Below are 24,884 nucleotides of genomic sequence, written 5' to 3'. Positions count from 1 at the left end.
AAGCTATGGTCCATGTGAATAATTAATATGCTTGCATACAAAAAGATGCACATTCCTTTCAAACCTGTTCAAGATTGTCATCATGGTAGCTTCCAGTGCTGAACAGCTATAAAAAAATTAATTTTGTAGATCCTTACCAAGAGCTACTTTATGTGAAAAGAAAGTGAAAGAGAAGGTGTGAAGAACATGGCCATTGTCTTTGACAGCTGCGTGTTGGCTTCCTTCTGAATCAGTCTGGTAGTTCGTTATTAACATGCAAAGATTTAAACATGAATTATGGACATTATCCAAGAAATTTGTTAAAGTTTTATTGGCTCTTAGACAATATTTCATAACAGTGCCTACAGTGTTTGTCATGGGTGAACATCTGCAAAAGGCTGTCTTTTGGGGATATTACACTTTATTTGCAGTGCAGATACTGTAGGACATGAGAAAAAGGGACCAAAATGGAATAATGAGAAATAGGTTTGTATGGGAGCCATTATATCCCTGACCGCAGTGAATCCCTTAATCAAGAAAGCTTCTTCAGAAAAAAGGGCTGTTACCTGGCAGTTTTTGCCCTTATCCCCAAGCTAAGGGCAAGTAATTCAGACAAAACAAATCGAACATAGCTGTATGGTTCTCAAATAAAATTGAAAGTAGATTCCTAGTTTGAAATGTCAAGCTCCTAAAGTGAAATCTCATGTTTCTGGTTCATATGTAAAGCTGGAACAACCCCATTATCTTCAGTGTGTAGCCTCAGTCCTGTGATTGTGGATCATGATGTCCTGCTACCACTGGATGATTGGCACAAGTAGGTCCCAAAATCGTACATACTGTATCAGGCAGGAGTGGGCTAACACTCTGCCTCCTGTCCCAATTTGCATAGTCTAGAATTCATATTTTATTGTGAACCATCCAAGGGTTCACTTTTTAAAAAGTCACTGGCTGATATACCTGTGGGGGAAGTTGTAACATACAAAGTCTCCCATATGAAAACAGGGTGTTTGTTCTGTCTAATGAATAACAAATTGATCCAGATGCACAAAACTTTGTTATTGCATGTACAGTATATTCCCTGTGGACTGAAGGGAATGGGAATGTCCCAGGTATACATGCACATCAGAAGTCCTGAGTTACAGTCAGTGCACTTTAGAACGTAGGAATTGCAAGGTTCATACAAGAAAAACAAAGTAAATAACTGAAAGTTATTAATTTTAATGAAAAATAATTCTGGGTTTACTTAAAACTTTTACGATGCTGTTTCACTAAAACAGCACATATATATATAAATATATATCTGTATTCTTTGTATCTGTAGAGAACATTTCAGTGCAGCCACCTTGATCAAGTCTCTGGGAAGGCAGTGTATGCATTTTCTGAATAAATAAATAATCCGTGTGTCATGAACACTCAGCAGTCAGCAACATCACTTTCAATAGAAGCCATGTTTTGCACCTATGGAATACATTCTATAATGATTTGGAAATAATGGTTATCAGATTTTTGTATATCCAAACAAATGGAATTAATTTGCTTCTTAATATGGAGTACTCTGGGAACAGTTTCTTTAAAGAAACACATTGCAATCATTTTATTTTCCTTGTTCAACCTGAATATACAGTAATCCCTACTGTGAAGGATTAAAAAATATCTTTAACAACCTGATTCAGTGCAGAGATGAAGAACTTTCTTTTATTGATGGTCGCCATTGACAGTGATAAGAATAAATGATGGTAAGATTTATTCCAGGAGACACTCAGCACATTAGAACAGTAAGCCCTAAAGAAATGCCTAGTGCCTCCCATTTCTAATTAGGACAGGAAATGCCAAAGTAACATGGAATAAGGCAGGATGAGAAAGTTTTTAAGAACCAATATCCATGCTTTTCTAATATTATATTAATTAATATTATATAATGCATGCTTTCCTAGAATTCCAGCACATTTAAGTAAGAATTCAGTTTGTCTTCTCTAGGTAGTTAACACATTACACTTACAAGTACAAGAGCAGAATATTTTTCAATACCTGATGCCAGGAACAACCAGGTATTTTGTCATGATCTTCATACTTTGCTAAAATGTGATGAAGCTGTATAGATAGCTTGCCTATGTCAGTTTTCCATATGGCTGTAATAATAAGCTTCATACCTTGTTCATTAAGCCATTTCCTTTAACACTGTCAGTGGCATACCAATAGTCCACGCTTCACGAGGATATGCTGTTGGCACACCAACAACTGCACCAGGGCAGTTCAGTGTTCATGATAAACCCTTAAAAAAAAAGATCGTAGCTGAGTGCTTATTTGTACAAGTACTTCCTATCCCCTACTGGATTAGATCTAGATTTATTAATTTTTTTCACTAACAGAATGAAGTTTTCCTGCCTTTCCCTCCCACTACAGCCCAAAGATGTCCAAAAAATGCTGCTCCTGGAGGATAGAAGCCTCTGAGGGAATGACACGGAAGAGGAATGATAGTGGGAAGAGGGGATCGGTAGGAATGGCCAGTTTAACTGACTATGTTTAAATTGTCCCTGGGCTTTTCAAGGCATTGGCTGGATGATGTTGAATACAGCATGCTATAGTCTTCCAGACATGGGGCATGTAGCCCCATCTGCTAGATTGTGAGCCCCTATATAGTTGCTCTTTTATTGCTGCTTTTAAAAGACGTTGCAAGTACACAATGGGTGGAAACTGTGCACTGTGAGAAGCATAGTAGGATGCCAAGGAAAGTCATGGAGAAGATTCCTCCAGGGTTGTCATATTTCACTTATTCACCATTAAATGCTCAGTTTACATTTTGTGTCTCCATAATTCTTCATCTGTTGCTCTGTACTGGCAAGGTCAAAACTCTAGTTCCCCCCTTTTCCTGTTGCATGATTGTAATATCATATGATGTGATCTGGATGTCCCAGATAACCCAATTTCATTAGATCTTGGATGCTAAACAGAATCAGCCCTGGTTAGTTTTTGGATGGGAGACCATCAAGGAAGTCCACGGTTGCTATGCAGAGGAAGGCAGTAGCATGCCACCGCTGAACATCTCTTACCTTGAAATCCCTATGAAGTTGCCACAAATTGGTTGTGGCTTGATGGGACTTGTTCCCACCAATGCCACATGATTTCTGCTTAGTGGGTTCTATGGGGCCCCCTAGGAGAACAAGCTGAAGACCCTGTGATCCAGAAAATATTCTGACATATTTACAAAATGGTAACATAACAAAGTAAAATATCATTATTTGCAGGTCATGACCCATTCTGGGTTATTCGTTATGGTGTGGTCTACAATCTAGTTATCCTGCGTAGTGAACTCTCTGGGGATGCAATTCGAGAAGGATTACGAAATGCTGTGTGGAACTCTTTACAGAAACAAAAGGTCAATGAGAAGGAGAGTCAAGTCCTGGCTGCTGTGAAAGTAGCAGAGGTAGGTGTGAAGTCTAGCAGCTAATGTATTTCATTGTTCTGACAAACTGTCAGTATTGATTAATCTTAGCTTTTTTAAAAAAATGCAGGTACTTCCAATTACAGGAATAATCACTGTGCAGTGACTAAAAGCAAGTGCCCTAGTTAACAGTAGCTACATACTTATATATTCTGCACTGTATCAAAAGACAAAATACACCAAACACATTTTAAAAGTTAACATTTCAGTAAAATATTCTTCAATAACTTAACTTGTTCTACTCTGCAAGTAATATAAATTGAAAGCTTTCCTTAAATTATTAAAGTTGGAATATTTAATATTAAAATTGATATATCTATATATATATAGATATATATAGATAGATAGATAGATAGATAGATAGATAGATATATTGATATATATATTGATATATATTGATATGGATTAAATTATCTTGCGGATGGACAGTACTGTTATTGCTACCAGTGTTCATGTATATTTTGACATTTGATGGACAGACATTCCAAAAAATGCTCAGTTACTTTTGTGCATTATTGTCCTGATCTGAAACATTACTGTTCTGATCTTAAACATATTTATTCAGTGGCAAGTTATATGGATTTCAATTTAACCAAAATTAAGATTCTGTGTATAATTTTATAATGTTGAAATTAGTGTGCTGCTAAAAAATTAAGTGCATTTAAAATAGGAAGATCTTTCTTGTAAGGCAGCAGTATAGCATATGAGCCAGTCAAAACATTTCAAGATAATTGGGCATGTGAGGATATATAGAACCTGAGATTTCCAAATCAGAAAGAGAAAAAGGGAGGGTCAAGGTGAATAAGAAAAAGTGGTGTTTGAAAATGCTGTTAAGTTGCAGCCAATATTAGGCAACACCATAGGAAAGATAATTAAATTATGTATTGAAAGAGTTCAGAGAAATCTACCTATGTACAGCAGCAACTTGAAATAGCTACTCTGTTGATGAAGTACATTTAGTGTTCATTCCTTCTATATCAAATATTTAGAAACCATAAATTGATTTAGAAGAGAAAGGGGACTGTAGGACATCCCAGCCTGGAAGGCATGTTCTCTGGAAAGTGTGTCAGAGGGAAAGCAGGGAATCTTGAACTGAAGCTGCAAAGGGGGAATCTGAACATTATTTCCACACTGAAAACTTGCCCTGGCTGCTTCTGCATGAGGGATTTGGCTGGCCTCATCACCTGTTTGTGCGTGGGGTTAATTCCCACTTCCTGACAGAATAGGGCACAGTCTGGGGTGGTCCCAGGGCTGCTGTGACTCAGGCTCTCAGTTGCCCTGTGGCAAGGGAATGCAGAGAAATCCACATTCCCTTTTTTGCCCCAGTCTACAATGGGGCAAATGTTGGGGCTGGGCTCCCCCCAAGTGTCACTTCCATCCTCAAATCCACCGACAACCAATGGGCTGAAATTGCATTACAATGCAATTCCACTATAATGAAATCCTCTCAGTCCCCTTTCCTCCACCTTTCCTACTATATATATAGTAGGATATATATATCCTATGTATATAATAGCATGGTACAGCTGTGAAGGTATGGTGTACAGCCTCGGGTCAGCGAGGAGTCGATCAGACTAGTGGGATCCACATATCTGAAGAACCACCTGTCACTCTACCCCCCCCTCACAGGGCTTTGCGCTCTGTTAGGGTACAATTTATTTGTTGTACCTGGCCCCTGGAAAGTCTGCCTGGCCTCGGAAAGGTCCAGGGCCTTTTTGGTCCTGGCCCCAACCTGGTGGAATGAGCTCCCAGAAGAGCTATGGGCCCTGTGGGAATTATCAGCTTGCCCCAGGGCCTGTAAGATGGAGCTCTTCCTCCAAGTCTATGCTGGGGCATAGAAGATCATTGGGGCCCCCTTGGAAGACACTGCCGAGAAAAGCGGCGTATAAGAACCAATTCTTCTGGTGTGGAATGGCACAGTTGGACATTTAGGGAGAGGGACAAGAGTTTTTGTTGTTGTTTGTTGTTAATGGGTTTTAATGGGATATTTTGATTTTATGTTTTTTATGGGTTTTTACCATTTACCATGAGATGGCTTGCTGTGGGTGGCAGAATATATATTTAAATATAAATTTAAAAAATAAATTAAAAAGAAACAGCCTTCCCCCCAGGCTATTGTTAGTTCTGATTGGGAAATGCTACAACAGTAAAACAATTTTTTTAAAAAAAGCACTTCCATGTTGTTTTGGGATCATGCTACAACAATAAAAGATTTCCTTAGATCCCTTTTCGGGATACTTTGTATAATGGTCTCTCTTTATGTTTGGTTAGATTTATGATAGGCTGGCCATGGTAACTGGACCCCAATGATTGTGTGTTAATGATAAATATTTAAAACAGAGTATGGACGCCAAGCTAATAGGGAGGTGGCTGTTGCACCACAGTTGGACGAAAAGGCCTTGGCCCTGGTTGCGAGGGTAGGTAAAATGCTACCGAGACTGTCATGTATTTCTCACTCCTGACAGGCTTGCCCCTGTTTGCACCCTGATTTGTAGTGCGACAAGAAGAGGGAAATTGGGATTTTGAAATTTCCCTCACCGCGGAGCAAACTGGACGAAAATTCACACCACCCACTGGAGAGCTCCGGGTTTCTGCCAACATTATGCAGAAGCAGCACTAAAACTTATGAGCAATGAGAGGCTTTCCAGGGGCAGATTCCTCATGTGGAATTGGTCTTAGTGACCATTCTAGGTATTCTTGGATGATTGTTTTGGCCAGTTGAATACAAGCAAATAAGGACTGAACCATGGCATAAGCAGCATAAACACTGTGAAAGGAGAGGGGAATACTAGATGTTTTAATACAATATTAACACTGCTCCATTCTAAGCTCCTTGATTTCACTTTAGAGAATTGCTGTGCAGTATAGGCAAGCATACAGTCTGCAAACATCTTATACAGCAACCTTGCTGAAGCTAAGCAAGTCTGGAAGGGGAGACTGGCTGGTAAACCTATGAATTCTTCTTTGAGACCTCCTCTGGAAGGCAAATAGAATACAATTTTTTATTTATATTTAGATTTGTATGACCGCTCCTCCCTGATACTGGCTTGGGATGGTTTACAACATATAGGTTTAACAATTAAAACATTAGTAGTTGAAACAACAGTTAAAACAGTTAACAGTTAAAGATATAAAGTGCTTAGGATTCTGTAACCAAAGGTCTCAGCTTCCTTCCTTGTTTGTTTGTTTGTTTGTAGCCTTATCCAGGGCCAGGGCCTTCTCGGTTCTGGCCCCTACCTGGTGGAATAAGCTCCTGGAGGAGCTGCAGGCCCTGTGGGAGCTTTCAGCATTCCTCAGGGCCTGCAAAAAGGAGCTCTTCCACCAGGTCTATGGTTGAGGCTGGTGTGGCAAGGAAGATCTGATGGACCCCCCAGTGTTAAGAGTGTGAGCACCCACTATGTGATCTACGCTTCCTCTTCCCACACCTGTACTAGATTTTTTTGGGGAAGGTTAGTGGATTGTAGACAACTATGGGTTTTTAAAAATGTTTTAGGAGTCTATTCTGTTTTTGGATGAATGTCCAGAAGTGTTTTAATGGGGTTTTAATGAGGCTTTTAACTTGAACTGTTGTAACCCACCAAGAGCCAGTTGTGAAAGTGGCGGGAAATAAGTCAAAACAATAAATAAATAAATAAACAAACAAACATTACTTTCATTCAAGGGGAGAGCTGTTATGGGCTCTTGTAGGAGGGGCCCTGGTTGAGGCCAAACAATATGTCTTGGGGGCCAGGGTTCGAATTGGCGGAGTGCAATCTACAAATATACCTTGGTCCTCATTCGTTTAATTTGTCAAGCGGAATAAATGCCTTCTAGAGCCAACAGTACACAGGAACCATGCCTCTCCAGAGAGATGCATAAGTAGAATCCTGGTGATTTCCTCAGAGATATTGCCAAAGGTATTTGTGGGAAAACCTCTTTTTTTCTCCTTAGGTTGCAGTAGTGTAATGGAAACTGCCCCAGCCTCATGGATAATGGTCTCACGTAAACAATTTATAACAAGTATTACTTGGAGCTTTTCAAGTTGCTCTTTGTCTCTTGGATAAAGCTAGACTCCGCTAGAATACTGAATATAAATTATCATAATGCAACAAAAGGTCATTTTACAATGAAGTACTTGCCCTATTTTAAGTGTTGGGTCTTTTAAGAAGGTACTACTCAGAACATTAAAGCATAAGGAGGCCAACTATAACGAAAAACCAAGGATCCATAATGCTACTTCTCCCAAATTAAATAATCTCCAATGTTAAGTAAGTAACTACTGTATCAAATAAAGATATTCTAGCTCCCACGAGAATAGTGAAATTAGTATAGCTGGGACAGGGATGAAGGTCAGAGAGTGCTCTGTTGATCTGCCAGAGCACCTAGGAATGCAGGGCAATATGACTTGTTACCCAAGATACAGACACAGATCCCAGGGGATCTTTTGAGTCTATTTTATAAATTATGCTAGGTTTTCATGGAAATAAAGCTCCCAAGGAAATAAAGAGAGAGGAGGGATGACTGGGGCAGAATTTGCAGAGTAAAAAGGAATGGAGGTTCTTACCCAGGGGAAGATAGTCCTAAGGATGTCCAGCTGGTGCTGACTAGCTCAAGCACAGGATAGAAACTGCCCTGGAATAACAGGAGGAATCCCAGAAAGGGCTTCAAGAGCCCTTCTTCCTGTTGGCAAGACAGCACATTGAAAAAAGCACATTTGCATATTGTTTTGGATAGATCCTGGGTAGGTGGTAGCAAAGAACCTATGTGCCTGCATTTGTGTTGCCTGGAATCTATCCATTCAAGGCTGCAGTAGTAGATTTAAGGGGTGACTGTGAATAGACAATCTTGGCATCACTATTTCTCCTTCTCCTGGAAAACTGAAATAAAGTACTTGAAGGGAAAAAAAGGTTAACCCCCCAACCCCAATATTTTTCCTTCCTTTATGTCTCTATAAAAAACACCTACACCGTTCTAATGATGTTGTCTCCCGGTTTGTTTCCAGGCTCAATACCAAATACTGTTTTTTACTTTAAAGTCATAAGCAGTCTACCCCAACATATCTGGTCACCTCCAACCATACATCCATGCCTATCTTGAGCACTTTAATCATGGGAAGGCAGCACATAAATGTAAACGAAAGGGGGAAAAGTTTTCAAAAACCCCTTTAGAATGGAAATTACAAGGAACTGAGTTTAAAATCAAGTGGAATTGAAAAACTGGACTGGGATAAAAAGGGGACTAGCAGGGAGACTTCACAACAGAAGGTCATAGGGTATTTTCACATTCTCATTTTCCTAACTTGTAAATTCCTGTTTCTTTGGGTTTTATCTTTTCTGCACATGTTTTGCTCCTTCAAGTGATCAGTTCAATATACCTTGGTTTATGTTTGGTATAAATGCATGCAGCTTAAATCTGTGGGGAGATGTGCTGGACATAAATCGGTATAATATTGAATCAGCCATTGGAGGGAGCCAAATATATGCAGAACAGAAAATAACTTCTGAAAAAACAGGAACTTACAACCAGGAAAATGAGAATGCTGAAAATCCCATAATTTTTATCTTGCTACTTACAATATCCCTTAAATGCAGCCCTTACATGGAAAATTGCAATATAAACATGAATTACGGAGTTGATGTGGAACACATTAAAAATGACATTGTTGCAAGTCTGCATGTACAAACTCTAAATCCAACTAAATCCAATCTTAATTGGGCTGGAAAGGAGGATAATTTATACAGTATGAGGATCCTTGTTTAAGCTATGAGTTCACTGGTCAATACCTTCTTTTTTCTTATCTTGTTCAACAAATGGACCTAGGTTTTTCCTCCTTGAACCTGATTATAACAATACAACTGTAAATTAATTCTCACATAGGTGTAATTGCTTGCTACTTTTGGTTCTTTCTGGTTTCTTCTTCTCCACTGCCTTGCTCTCTTTCAAATATTAGATACACTTTCCCAAAAACTTGGGAGATTAAATTTTGGTATTTCTGGTTCATGAAAAACTTGTAACTAGCAGTGCTAGTGAATATAACATATTTAACATTTAAAAGGCACTTTGAAATCCTTCAATGTACAAGGGGTGTGTGTGTAACGCCTAAATGAATAAGATGCTCTAGGGGAATGAAGGCAAGCTGGAATGTGCTCAACCTGGATTATTTGCATTTTGTGCTGTAATTTTCATAACACTTCAGAGGCTTTAAAGCAACAGAGTGGTGGAACCCAGCAGAGCCCATGTCTGTGTTTACTGCAATGTAGAAAGGCAGCTGTTCCTTACAATTAGGGGGGAGGGTAACATGGCTGTGAATTAGTGGGAAAGATGCAATAAGAATATTTTGTGTGTAAATTTGATTTTCAGGGTTAGGAAATCGTATCCCATTTTCATAGTTTATGTAATTATTCTCCGTATTGTTTGCCAATTTAGAGGAAATTCCCCTGATATATGTATGGTGAAACATGCTAAGTGAATCCCAGCACAAACATGAAAGTGGAAAGCATCATTAATATTGCTGACTCTTTTATCTCTCCATGGAGATTGGGTTTGTGTCTAATGCCTGGGGAAAATGCATGTTAGTACCGATACTAGACTGGGGCTAGGTATTACAGCAAACATGGGGCTGTAAACATTGTGTCTCCTTCTCTCCTTTTGTCATGTCCAGGGACTCAGCAATAAATATGACCTAATTCTGCTGCAAGATTCTCCACTAGTACTTCACTATGTTGCCTGCAGTTTGTACTGAATGCCCTTAGAGATGTTGTTAGGAAGAAGAAGAGTTGGTTTTTATACCAATGTCATTCTGAGTATACTTAAAGAGGGAAAATGGGGGAGGAGTGAGGCTTTGGCCCTGATTCATGAGGAGAAGTCCCAGTGGAGAAACAAATATAGAAAAATATAGATGCACTGGGAAACCAATATGGCAATAAAATATCCAAATTGGACTTATATAGAGTCTTCTCTCTTCAGTAATTCTTTTATTCTTATTATTTCACACAAGTCCCGACGCGTTTCACCTTACAGCTTTTTCAAGGGACAATGGTTCTTGGAAAATACAAAGGTAAAATTAGTGACTGTTCAACATTGATATTAACAAATTAACAAGTAATGGTCATGAATACATATTGTATATTTAAGGACCAGCTTCAACTTATTAAGGAATCTCTTGATAGAGTATCTAAAACAGAAATACAATATTCAAATTATTCTGAAAACAGGAGCAAAGATATTTTACAATGATTGTAAAAAATATAACAAGCTAATACCATTATTCTATAGCATTAAACTTGTAGAAAAAAGGAGACGAAACAGAGACTTACAAGGTCATGCTAACAATAGCTAAACATAGCTTGTGGCACTTCAGACGCACCTGAATCAGGGAGAGGAGAATGCTAAATACCCTCTCTAATTGTCAACAGCTGGGATACTACAGAATCTTGAGACAAATAATTGCAGCGATTATAGAAAGCAACGAAAGTCTAACAAATTATTCAATCCAAAGTTAATCCAAATTATTCAATTAAAACATAAAATAAATAAATAGATAAATAAACCAAGCTCTCCAGATTAGAAGCCAGATTTAATACCTTCACCAACTGCCCCTCCTCAAGTTGCTCCAATGATCTGCAAAGGAGAGAAAGCTGATCCTGGGGTGTGACTAGTTTGCCTTGGTGCTGGAGTGCAGGGTATACTCACAGATCAAGAGCAAGAGTTCCCGGACTCTTCAAGCTGATCCCGCACCATATCAGGTCCATGTCCAAGGAGAGGCTGCTCCTTTCCAGATATACTTCTGGACTTCCTAGCTGGTAAAAGCACTGCTGCATGCTTTGATCCCAAGTACATTCCTAAAGGTGCCTGCCAGGTGAGCAGCAGTGGGAAGGTGGGAGCTGTAGTCATTCAAGGTCCTGTTTTTGACCTTTACAGCCATTTGTAGCCTGGGCCCGGGATATCTGCAGGACTGCCTTTCTGAAAACATCCCCCGAAGAGTGTTACACTCAGCTAGGTCCAATGGGCTTATGGTCTAAGCCACACTCACCCTCATGATTCTTATAAACATTTCCAAAGTGATTTTCTCAAGTAGCTACTAATATGGGGGCTGTGATTGCACCTCTTGGTTTCAGCAACAGGGTAATTAAATGCGAGAGAGACACATCATGTTTTCCTTTTCAGATGTAATTATCTTTTCTCATGAAGATTTCATGGCTTGGGTCTTTTTCTTCTTTAGCATGGACTTATTCCCTTCTAGATTGTAACAGTAGGCATATTGAACTGTCTGTTTTTTCTTTCCCTAAAGATTTATATCTGTAATTAACTTGATTTCTGGCCTATTTACAACCTAGGTTGGAACAGTTCTAGTTGCAGTTGCAGGGAATACTGGACTTGCTAGTAGGTCTACTTCTAAAAAGATTCTTTCCTTCTTTCCTTCCTTCTTTCCTCACATCAGAAAAAATACATGACTCTCTTCTGCCTGTCAATCAATCCAGGCAGCCAATCCCCTTTCTCCATGTTTTAAAGGTACTGCGATGCCTGGTAATTTTTTTAAATTCATAGTTCTCTGTTTAAATGCATATATGCACGTAACTTAAAAATTAATCTTGTTCCTGATTTTTTTTGGGGGGGGGGCTTTAGAGAGGCATGCTTTGTGTTACAACTTTGGGGGGAAATTATTTCTGGCATCACCTGCACACTTGCTCAAGGATGTTTTAAAAAAGAAATCCCTGTCCCCGGGGTCAAGGGAGAGGGATGTGGGTGTGAGGGTAGGACAAAGTAGGCATCTTTAGTATGTTTGAGCCTCCATACCTTCCCTCTGATGGTTGCCTGCTGGTTGCTGTCCTGTAGCTCATGCTAAATAAGTCGGGGAATCCACTATTTACTGGGATTACTGCCCAGACACTGGATGTTGGCAATGTCATATGGAGGGGCCGGAATATAACAACTACATAAGTTAAACATTTCACTACATTTAAAGGGTGCGGAAATGTCCTGAATATCAAGGGTTTATGAAAGATGGGAAAGCCCCACCTTCTTTTTTTTTTAATAGCTGGAATTTCCAGCATTTACTGATTTTAAGAAATATGATAGGAAATTTAAAGTGCTCAATACAAAAATATAAGATATTCAACCCCCCATATGGTTACTAATGAGCCTTATTTGAGTAATATATTTGTTTACTATATAGTCTGTGTAGTAATGCCATTGTTCTTTAAATACTTTTGATGATCTATCATTGATCAGGCTGGTCAGCTTAGCCATCTTAGATAATTCTCAACGTTTATCCAACCAGTCTGTTATCTTTGGTAATTCCTGTTGTTTCCAGTTTTGGGCTATAATTATTCTTGCTGCTGTAGTTTCATGAAAGAAAAAATCTTGAACATTTTGAGGAATATTATCTGGCATCACACTTAATAGCATATAATCAGGGTACATAGGAAATGTAATATTCAATTGTTTCTAAAATACTATGAATTTTTATCTAAAACTTCATAACTTTTTTACAACTCCACTTATGATAAAAGGAACCAACCTATTCCCTGTATCCCCAGCACTTATCATATTCTTTAGATATTTTACTGATTAGTTTAGGTGTTATATACCATCTATAAAACGTTTAAACACTGTTCTTGGTTTTCCGTTGTTCCATATAAATTTGTTGATAATTGCCATCTGTACAGTGTCTTATCCTTAATTTCCAGCGGAATCACTTGGAATAAAAATTCAATCTGGGTAAAATATTCATTTTAACAGTTGCCATTATTGCTGACCAGGAAAAGTTCATTTTAGACCAACTTTGTCTTCTTGTATTCTCTTCCATAAACTCCACCAACATCTTGATTTAGGGACTTCCAAAATTATTTGCACAATTATTTAGAGTAATTTAGAGTAATTCGGTCTCTCACGGCCCTCTAAGAGGGCTGTCAAAGGATAAGGGAATTAGATTTGAGCTGTGTGGCTTTATCGAGCTATTTCGTGGACAAAGTTTTATCGCTTCGCCAGCACCTTCCCGCCACTATTGATCCAGTTTGTGAGCTGGAAGCTCCATTGCCATCTCAGGAGTTGGTGTTTGATGGCTTCAGGCAGCTCTCATTAATCAAAGTGGACAAGTTGCTGGGGTCAGTGACCCTTAGATCCCTGTCCATCTTGGCTGCTTAGATCGGGTGACCAACAGATAGGAGGCCCCTTGAGGGAAATTGTGAATCTCTCTCTTACATTGGAAGAATTCCCCGAGGGGCTTAAAGAAGCTGTGGTGTGCCCCCTACTAAAAAAAACGTTGGACCCACAGGACCCGCCAGCTACTTCCCAGTTTCGCATCTTGCATTTCTGGGCAAAGTGGTGAAGTGGGCCGCGGCGGACCAGCTCCTAGCTTTCTTAGAGGAAACTTCGGCCCTTGATCCATACCAGTCTGGATTCTATCTTGGCCACGGGGTTGAGACTGTGCTGGTCGCCTTGATGGAAGATATCTAGCACCAGTTGGATCAAGGCAGGTCGGCCATCCTTGTGCTTTTATCAGCTGCATTTGACATGGCCGATCATGAGATTATTATTATTATTATTATTATTATTATTATTATTATTATTATTATTATTATTATTATTATTATTATTATTATTATTATTTTATTTATATTCCGCCTCCCCCTGGAGGCTCGAGGCGGGTCACATAAAAACCAATCCCCTAAAACAATAAAAGCACAATAAAACATAATACAATTAATACAAAAGTTACGACAAGAATGGCGGCAAAATTCAATATAGCTAACCCAATTCCACACCCCGTAAGAAGGGAAAAGGAGGGGGCAGATGACAGATGCAACCGTCACATTTGTGAGGGGGGCTAGATCTTGCTGCCCAGCCTCAACCGAAAGCCTGGCGGAAGAGCTCTGTCTTGCAGGCCCTGCGGAATGATGACAATTCCCGCAGTGCCCGCAGCTCTTCCGGGAGCTCATTCCACCAGGTTGGGGCCAGGACCGAAAAGGCCCTGGTCGAAGCCAGGCGAGCTTCCTTGGGACCGGGAATGACCAATTGGTTAGCCCCCGCAGAGCATAAGGCCCTGCGGAAGGCGGAGGGTGATAGGCGGTCCCTCATATACACTGGCTCAGACCATGGATGGCCTTGAAGGTCAAAACCAAAACCTTGAACCTGATCCGGAAGATAACCGGTAGCCAATACAGCTGCCTCAGCACTGGCTGGATATGTGCCCTCCAAGGTGTAGCCGTGAGGACCCCAGCAGCCACATTTTGGACCAGTTGCAGTTTCCGGATCAAGCCCAAAGGCAGGCCAGTGTAGAGCGAGTTACAGAAATCTAATCTGGAGGTGACCGTCGCATGGATCATTGTGGCCAAGTGTTCAGAGGACAAATAGGGCGCTAGTAGCCGAGCCTGGCGGCGATGGAAAAATGCCTGGCCAACTATCTGTTTGACCTGTGCTTCGAGTGTTTCTGGCCTGAGATGTAATCTTAAGTTGCGTCCTGGCCAGAGAGGGCAAGCACGCTTCCTGGTCTGCTCCCCTACGGCCCAGCCACAGGACCTCCGTCTTGGAGGGGTTGAGATGTTGGCCCATCACCTTGCTGGGGCTAGGATTAGGGGGACTGTGCTTCAATGGCTGGTTTCCTTTCTCCGGAACCAGACTCAGAAGGTTGTGGTAGGGGAGAAGATGTCTGCTCCCCTTGGATTCCCCTGTAGAGTGCTACAGGGGGCGATACTCCCCCCACACTTTTTAACATCTATATGCACCTTCTGGCCCAGCTGGTCTGCGGCTATGGGCTGGGCTGCCACCAATATGCAGATGACACCCAGCTCTACTTCCTAATGGATGGACGGCCGGACTCCCCTCCCGGATACATTTGCCAGCTGTTTGGAAGCAGTGGCTGGATGGCTCAGGCAGAGTCGTCTGAAACTCAACCACTCCAAGACAGAGGTCCTATGGCTGGGGAGAAAGGGACACAACCAGGAAGTGCACCTCCCATGCCTGGGCAGAATGCAATTAACATTGGTACTGGTTGCCAGAATTTGGGTATGACCTTTGATGCCTCCCTTTCCATGGAGGCTCAGGTACAAAGGTAGCCTGATCAGTGTTTTTTCATCTGTGCCAAGCATGGCCACCAGCTTCCTACCTGTCCCCAGAACACTGGGCTACAGTGATCCATGCAATGGCCACTTCCAGATTAAACTTTTGTAACTCGCTCTACGCGGGCCTGCCCTTGACTTTGACCTAGAAGATACAGCTGGTACAAAATGAGGCTGCCAGGGTCATGCAGCTGCCAGAGCCAGTTTGGTGTAGTGGTTAGGAGTGCGGACTTCTAATCTGGCAAGCTGGGTTCGATTCTGCACTCCCCCACATGCAGCCTGCTGGGTGACCTTGGGCTCGCCACGGCACTAATAAAACTGTCTAACTGAGCAGTGATATCAGGGCTCTGTCAGCCTCACCTACCTCACAGGATGTCTGTTGTGGGGAGAGGAAAGGGAAGGCGACTGTAAGACACTTTGAGCCTCCTTCCGGTAGAGAAAAGCAGCATATAAGAACCAATTCTCCTTCTCCTTTTCATTTTCCTCCTCCTCCTCCTCCTCCTCCTCCTCACTGGGATATCTTGGAGGGCCCATATTCAGCTGCTGTTGCATCATCTACACTGCTTACCAGTCTGTTTCCAGATAAAGTTTAAGGTATTGGTTTTAACCTTTAAGGCTATATGCAGCCTGGATCCTATATATCTGCGTGGTTGTCCTGGGCCCCCAAGATGCTCCATATATACTGGTTGTCCTGGGCCCCCAAGATGCTCACCTGGCCTCAACCCAGGCCAGGGCCTTTTCGACCCTGGCCCCAACCTGGTGGAATGAGCTCCTGGAAGTGCTAAGGGCCCTGTCAGAGTTGTCAGCTTTCCGCAGGGCCTGCAAGATGGAGTTTTTGCACCAGGCATATGGTTGAGGCCGGGGTGGCATCTCGGTGTTTTCATCTGAGGATCTTGGAGTTGTAGCTAGCTAAGTTCCTCGCACCCAGGAAAAAATGCAAGGAAGATCTATTGACCCGTTGCTGAATGGAGAGGGGGGGGGGGAGGAGGATGTAAATTATTACTGATCGCCATCTTGTGGTATTTTTAAGGGGATTTTATGGGCTTTAATGTGTTTTATTGAGAGCGGTGGTATATAAATATAATTATAAATAAATAAAAATATTTTTGCTGCAATAAATGCAGATCTGTCATTTATTTCTACTTTTACTCAAGGAAGTGCTTCAGTTACAGGAACAGTCTATTCCCTAGTGCAGCGGTCCCCAACCTTCATCTGGTCGGGGACTGCCTCCGGGGGTGGGGGAGAGCCAGCGGCCCGGCTGCCGCAGTTGCTCAAAAACGCGCACGCGCGGAACAGCCGCGCATGCGTGCTTTGGCCACCAGGTGGCGCTAACGCACATGCGCAGAGTTGCCACACATGCGCGTTTTGGCCACCAGAGGGCGCAAACGCGCATGCACGGCAGTTCCGCGCGTGCGCGTTAGCGTCGCTGCCGCGCCGGCTGCCGCGCCGGCTGCCGCGCCGGCTGCCGCGCCGGCTGCCGCGCCGGCTGCCGCGCCGGCTGCCGCGCCGGCTGCCGCGCCGGCTGCCGCGCCGGCTGCCGCGCCGGCTGCCGCGCCGGCTGCCGCGCCGGCTGCCGCGCCGGGGGGAGGCAGGCGCGGCCGCTGGCGGCCCGGTACGATGGCCTTTGCGGCCCGGTACCGGGCCGCAGACCGGGGGTTGGGGACCCCTGCCCTAGTGCTCAAAACATGGTATTTGGAAAGGCCATCTGGATCTTTCTCCTCAGCACAGGTGTGTTCATTTTAAAGGGTCTTTTCCTCTCAGTACACTGGGTAACTTCTTTCCAGAGTAAAGAAATAAAACTTTTTACTGGTCAGAACACCACATGTTTACTTAAGAGTATTTTTTTAAAAATCAGATATCAATATTTTTAGATTTTATGAAGTAAGATTAAACTGCATCAAATAATTAATTTTTGTGTATATTAAGCTGTGATATAATAGGGATAATTAGGCGCTCTTTTTGTAAAATGTCCAGCCCACCTTTTAGACCACAAGGAAAAAGCAGACGTTACCACCTATTCATAGCAGGATGTTAAACAGGCTCAGATGCTGATGGTTCCTGGGAGATTTGCAGTGAGAATGACTTCTCTCTGTGGGCAATCCCGAAGCATATGTTGGCACACTGAGGAAGAATAATCATGTCTAAATGCTCTGGCCCATCTGCCTCAAACATGAAATGCTTAGAGGGAGAATTAAAAAAGAAACAAAGCTCACATTCAAGCATTCATCCTTAGCACCCCTGACCCTCTGTTCTTATTATTGTGCAGAACTTCTTTTAAGTAAAGCTTTTTTATTCCTCCCCCCCTCTGAGGCTGCAGTTGAGTTATGTTACAATAGTAAATTGTAAAAAGGAATGCAATAATGAATACCGTTCCTACTGGAGAATGAATGAGTTTCACACATTCTTTTTGCTTATGTCCATAGTTTTATCTGTAATTTATGGAGTAAATGGTTCTTCTCTTGAAGTATTCTGTCAGTCATTTTAATTTTGTTTTTTGGTCTTATGAAGATCTGTGTAAAAGCAGAAGGCCATAAATGTCAGCTGCATGTAGCTTAAATGTAGAGGACATTCTCGTAATTTCTCACTCCTGGTGGCAGCTGGCAATTGGATTGGCTCTCAAGGGCTGCCTAATTCTCAAGCCCAGTTTGTTTTGGCTACAAAGCAAAGATCAACAGCATTGTGATATGGTCTCTTTCCATAAGGAATGTGCTTGTATGCCATCTTTTTGTCTGCTGCTTTGCTGAGCACCATCTGTGAATTCTCCACGTTGGGAATTATTCCATGGTCTTTATGCACAGAAATGATACAAAAATGTTGTCTTACTGTTCACGAACCATATTCATGGATGTCTGCCGTGTCCTCCCCTGTATGTGTACCTGCATTATACAGAAGACAATGTGATAGAGAGAAAAAGCACTGAATAGATCTGGAAGCAGATTCACTTCCAGGCCATGGAAGAAGAGCTGCTCTATAGATTTCATTTGTTATGGGGATGAACATCCAAGTGGTATACTTTTCATTTCCCAGTAGCCTTGTGTAGAGCTTATAGCAGAACAGTCCTGCTCTGCAGGCCCAGTTCCACCCTGCCTACCTGAGTTCCCCCCACATCTGGAGGGCTTTTCTTTACCTCTGTTCAACTGCTGCCACCACTTGACCTTTGTAGGAATTGCCTACTGAGAAGGTCAGGACTTCCCTTCCATGTTCCAAGACCTTGCCTGTATGTCTCTTTCTGCTCAGTGGGGACAACTTGCTGTCTTGTGCCCCACTAGGGTAGTAGCCACTTGCTAACTGACTGCCCTTCCCTTCCTCCTGGCACTCCTTTTAAGATGAAATAAAATTATTAATAAAATTTCTGATGGATGAATATATCCCATGAACCACATTGCCAAATGGAAATGTTCAGGAAGATGAAAGAGAGACAAAGAGTCAGAGAAAGAGAGAGAGAGAGAGAGAGAGAAAGAGAGAGAGGAGGGAAGGAAGCATCAGTTCTCCTGAAGAAAACAGCTGCTTTGGAGGAGCATTGACCTTCCTACGTCCAATCCCATACAACAGTGTCTATATAGGTCACCACTGTCCCCATCCAACCGCACAACTTCCAAAGGCCAGCTGGGCAGGCCATGGAGGGGTGAGCTGCCTCCTTCCCATCCTCCACATCTTCCAAAGGCCGAGCCAGAAATGCTGTGGGAGGGGCTGCCACTTCCCCCCCCCACCACACACACATTTCCCAAAGCCTGGGCCAGGCAGGGAAGGCTGCAGGGAGGCTTCCTCCTTCCTGCCCATTCATCCACATCTCCCAAAGGCCAGACTGGGTGGGCAAGACCATGGGAGGGCTACCTCTTTCCCACCCACCCCACCTCTCCCAAAGGCCAAGCTGCTTCAGGAAGACCATAGAGGATGAGCTGCCTCCTTCCCACTCATCATCATCTCCCAAAGGGCAGGCTAGGCATGGAAGGCCATAGGGGGAGATAGCTGCCTCTTTCTCATCCACCACACATCTCCCAAAGGCAGGGCCAGGCCAGATAGGGAAGGCCATGGGGGGGTGAGCTGCTTCCTTCCTTCCCCCCATCTCCCCAGGGCTGGACCAGGCTAGGTAAGGAAGGCTGTGTGTGTGTGTGTGGGGGGGTCGCCTCCATCTGACCCCCCACATCCCAAATAACAGACTGAACAGGTAAGGCTGTTTGGAGCTACCACAGGGCTTGGCTGGCTGAAGAATGGTGGTGGATCTAACCAGCCCCTTTGAGGAGATGGAGGGTGGAGGTAAGCAAAGAGTGCTCCAATGGCCAGCTGCAGCACCATGGGGAAATGTTGTGAGTCCAGGTCTTGTTAGTGAGGACTCCTTAGAGATAGTGAGGTTAGTGAGGACTCCTTAGAGATAAACCCTTGCCAGGAGCTCGCAGTTTCACCCAAGCCTCAGCTGTATGAGAACTTAGCCCAGCCAGATGTTCAACAGGCAGAGAGCTCTGATCAGCAGGAGGGAATGGGGCTGCAGATGAACCGGGGCTTAGATTCCAAAGTGTTGCAGGGGCTCGTCCTTCTTCCCATCTTCCAGCTATAGCTCCCTGCCTTATCAGCCCACCTGGATTACCTGAGCCAATTAAGCGATGCCAGCTATGCAATTTTCCTGGCTGAGGACTGCCTCATGATTGGGCCTAAGCTATCAGGGTGGTCCATTCCTGGATGAGGGCCATCACTTACTCATGAATAAACATTCTCAGGGCAGAGGCATTTCCTCAGTATCCTGGATCCCAGGGGGCCAGAAGGGGGCCGTTTCTGAGCCTTCTGCATCCCCCCCCCACCTCCAGAAGGCACGCAGAAGTTGCCCTAGCTCCCTCCCCATGTTCTCCAAATTGAACTAGGCCAGAGCAATTTACTGATCACAGGGACTTGCTGCTGAGACTTGCTGCTCTTCTATCCAGCACATTTCTGAAACCGACAGGCCATTGAAGGTGGAGAGCTGACCCCTCATTAAGCCCTTCCTGGTTGAGGGCTACCTCATGATTGTGTCTAAACTACCTGGTGGGCCGTTCCTGGCTGAGGGCCAATCAAGTAGTGGGTGAGCAGTCAGTTTGGATTTTATAAGGTTTACTGATGATGATGATTTTTCACAACCAGGTGTTGTTCTCCCCCATGCTCTTAGGCAAAGAGAAGGAACCCATGGTCTTATAAGTAATAAGCGATGGATCGAACCTACCAATGAGATTTCCCTCCCTAGGGCTCAGTTAAAGCAGACTTTAAAAGGAAATATAAGTCAGCCATAACATAGCAGTGACACCAGCTGAAGCTAGTATAGCAAGAATGAAAAAAATGTTAGGTACTGGAATGAAATGTAGCTACATCTGGCCAATTAAGAAGTGGGTATCTGTACAGTGTATCTGCATAATGACATTAATAAATATGCTACACTGAATCAGATCTCATTAATACTAAAAAAAAATACATCTGACATTCACATTTTTTTAAAAAAAAGAAAAGCACCTCCTGTTCCATCTGTGTGCTGTTAGGACTAATAGGCATATAAAACGAAGTCTGCCTGACTAGTTAATGGTTGCTTAAGAATTCACTGTATTCACCAGTTGTCATTGATATTTTAAAACTGAATTGACAGGATTCAGCATCCAATTTCCTTTCGGGAAAGAGCAATTTTATTATGAGCATAAAAACGGTGGCTGATGAGGACATTACATGACACTTTAAGCTAAGAACTTTTTGGTAAACAGATTTTGGCCGAGACAAGTGTGCCTTATGAGCATCCCAAAGGATGTCTTCATTTACAAAGAAAACATATCTAGTGAGCAGGTAGGCTCATGAGACCAGTGGATTTGGAAGTTTTACAATGGATCTGCATATATAAAGCTCTAAGCAATATATTTTTGAAACGTGTGTGTGTAGTAACACCTCAGTCCTGGCCCTTGCGTGCATGGGGTCAGGTAACCATATCTCTTGCACTCCTACTGAAAGAACAGCTGAATGCCCAAATCTTTATGCATATGACGTTGACCAATTTTGGACCTGAATGGGGAAGCTTAGTTGTACATGTGGAGAAACACCAAATGTCCATCACAGATAACTTATTACATTTACCCCCTCTGTCTAACGGCATCAGGTATCATAGCTGCCATGTACTAAGGACATCAGTGTTCATCTTCACAAAATCACAGATGAAAGTTAACAAGTAGATTTTTCAAGAAAGTAAAAAGTGCTTCTTTTTAAAAAGCTACATTTGTAATTATTAATGTGAAAACACCTGTGTCAGTCAAGTTATTACTTTGTTACTAAGTTATTACATTTATCACCTTCAGACCATCTTAACAAAAAAATACAAATAAAAACACAGCATTAGACATATCTGCTAGCTGAAATTTACATCCTAATCAACCCACGAGTTTATTCATTGCAATCCAGTATTTATTTCCTAATGAAGAACAAGAAGTCTTATATATAATAACTATACCACAACCCTCTGGAGCCTCTCCATTCAGTCTAATAAAGTAAATTGATCGGCATAGTCTTTTTTAGGGGGGCCCACAGGGATAAGTCATGCAGCCTCCAGCTTTAAAAGATTTGGTGCTCACTGAGTTCTGTTGGTTTCTCATCTCAGATCTAGACAGAGAGAAAGAGCAGTGACCCATATCCTCGGGTTCTGATAGGATAAATGGTATAAGTATTTTTGTTGAATATTAACCTAGTCTTAAAACATGCTTTGGCCACACCAACGCGTTTAAGCTAGGAAAGACTATTTCTTGCTGCACCAATATGACATTTTTCCTGGTCTATAGGCAGATTATCTGGCACAAACGGTTATTAAAGAACTATATAATTAATGTGAAATTATAACACTCAAAATTACATTTGGAGTTTGAAGGCATATATCAAATCCGGCCTAATGGCTTTTGAAAGGATCGAATTGTTCCAAGTGCCTCAATGTTTCTACCAATTAGAAAAATGCATTTTATCATTGGCACTTCAGTTATTACCACCTTCAAGCTGAAAATGGTCTTGTATTCCAAATAACGAATGCTGTGCCAGATCCTCTTTAGTTTTATCATATTATTCCCAACCTTATGGGTACTTTTCCTGAATAAAGCATGATTAGTAAATCAAAGTGAGCTATGGAAGGCAGAAATAAACATGAGGTTGCCTTATTTATAATTCCCTCTGTAGAGGGATTATAGCCCAGATTGTTTCTGTTATTACTTTGTTTCTGACAATATGTTGAGGCATGCTTGCTTTTGTCTGTTCTTTTCACTCCCTAGGTTGAAACCAAAGGCCTGACAAATCTAATTTTTGAAAGCAGAGGGAAAGGTCCAACTGCTCCCAGAGAACTCCCTTCTTCCCAGTACATAGGGTGGCGAATCACCACTGCCTTGTCCTATCATTTCCTGCCACTTATTGGGCCAGACATCTCTTTGCCACGCCAGGCTGCATGGAAGCCACTGTCAGTGCCACGCCAAGAACCACAAATGCTTGTTAAAGAAGAGAACACTGCACGCCAGTCTATAAGGTATCAATTTCCTGGGGTTAAAATTCTACCTCTGCATATTGTTTGTGAGATATATAAAGGCATTTGTTTTGATGTTTTTAGAACCCTTCCTGTTTCTATCAGAGAAGGCTGGGCAAAAACCTGTTGGGGAAGGAAATGAATCTATCTGTATCATATCTTAAGAAAAGAACACTTGTCTGCCTCTTTTTTTTGTCATTTCATCTGGGTTCATTATACTGTTGAAAAACAATCCCTTCGATAAAGAAAACATCTTGCATAGCATGTCATGATATAAAAGCTTTTGGAATTTATTTTGAGTCAGGTTCTCTAGCAAATCAGCTACCCCAAAAGGCAACTCGTAATCAAAAGAAAATGAGAGGTCTTTGCAGAAGACACTGAGTGTAAATGAAGTCTTCACAGCCCAGCTTTGCAGTTTTGCAACATCCTACAAGAACGTCATAGTGACAGATTTTATTTTCCTGGGCTCCAAGATCACTGCAGATGGGGACTGCAGCAAAGAAATTAAAAGACGCTTGCTCCTGGGGAGGAAAGCTATGGCAAATCTAGACAGCATCCTAAAAAGCAGAGATATCACCCTGCCAACAAAAGTGCATCTAGTCAAGGCTATGGTCTTCCCAGTTGCGATGTATGGCTGCGAAAGTTGGACCATAAGGAAGGCTGAGCGTCAAAGAATTGAGGCTTTGAGGCTGGTGCTGGAGAAGACTCTTGCGAGTCCCTTGGACTGCAAGGCGAACAAACCGGTCAGTTCTAGAGGAGATCAGCACAGACTGCTCCTTAGAAGGCCAGATCCTGAAGATGAAACTCGAATACTTTGGCCACCTCATGAGAAGGAAGGACTCCCTGGAGAACAGCCTAATGCTGGGAGCGATCGAGGGCAAAAGAAGAAGGGGACAACAGAGAATGAGAAAGAAGAAGGGGACGACAGAGGATGGAGTCACTGAAGCAGTAGGTGCAAACTTAAATGGACTCCAGGGAATGGTAGAGGACAGGAAGGCCTGGAGGATCATTGTCCATGGGGTCACGAAGGATCGGACACGACTTCGCACTTAACAACAACAACAACAACACAAGAACGTCAAAGTGATGCCACAATGTGATTTTATCTCAGGATTTGGAGCGAGAAGGAAACTCTCTTAACTTCTGTCTATACTTTATGCTTGTAACTCCTTCCAAATATCTGAGTGGTTCCCCCTCCAAATCATGTTATTACAAGTACCCACAGGGCTTTTGCTTTCTGGGCCTGGTATGGGATCCTGTGTATACACAAGAAATATGAGAGAGGGGTCTTTAGGTTTGAACTAAATTGATTTTGATTGAACATTAGAGATAGTTTGGAAGTGGTGCTCCCTGAACATGTCCTGGACCTTTTGTCAGGTTGGGTCTATGGTTTGGGCTAGTTAAACCTAGCACCTGAGCAGTGATCTGCCCGTCAGCTGTTAGTTTTAAATGGCTCAGCCATTTAACCCACCTGTTTCACTCCCCCCCCTTTCCAGCACAACAGTTCGCTTCCCCCCACTTCCAAGGGGAGGGAAGTGAAGTAGTGCACTGAAATGACTTGCAGCCATTTTAGGCTTACAGCTTAAAGTTGCACATGTCCTGCTGTTAGCCCATAATGGCTGCAAGAGATTTCAGCACACTGATTAACTCCTCCTTTCCAAATGGAGGGAAGGGAATCGGCAGGCTCAAATGGCTTGCAGCCATTTTGGCTATCAATTTCACACACCCCTCCCCCCACACACTTCCAAGTGGGAGGGAGCAAAATGAATTGCTGAAATGGCTTGTAGCTGTGCATGCCCTTCTTAATCACTTCTCCCCATGAAATAGACTGGCGTGGACAGGTTTTTTTGTGGGGGGGGGGGTGGCACTTGGGTCATCTGGGTTCAATTTGGAAACATACTGAAACCTGAATCAACTTTTCCGGTTC

The 24,884-nt window shown here is 42.6% G+C and overlaps 1 protein-coding gene across 6 annotated transcripts in view; it reads left to right on the top strand.

Annotated features, from left to right (window-relative positions):
- The window catches only part of TMEM232 (transmembrane protein 232), a 190,601-nt gene that overhangs the window by 104,783 nt on the left and 60,934 nt on the right, over window positions 1-24,884 (top strand). For all 6 annotated transcript variants that reach the window (XM_077347759.1, XM_077347756.1, XM_077347757.1 and 3 more), the window contains 2 exons: window positions 3,225-3,403; window positions 22,713-22,960. In XM_077347759.1, the coding sequence (XP_077203874.1) occupies window positions 3,225-3,403; window positions 22,713-22,960 (427 nt within the window). The remainder of the gene's footprint in view (window positions 1-3,224; window positions 3,404-22,712; window positions 22,961-24,884) is intronic.

The sequence above is a fragment of the Paroedura picta genome, chromosome 7, assembly GCF_049243985.1.
Source record: "Paroedura picta isolate Pp20150507F chromosome 7, Ppicta_v3.0, whole genome shotgun sequence".
NCBI classification, from domain to species: domain Eukaryota; kingdom Metazoa; phylum Chordata; class Lepidosauria; order Squamata; family Gekkonidae; genus Paroedura; species Paroedura picta.
This window is presented reverse-complemented; position numbering and strand designations above follow the sequence as displayed.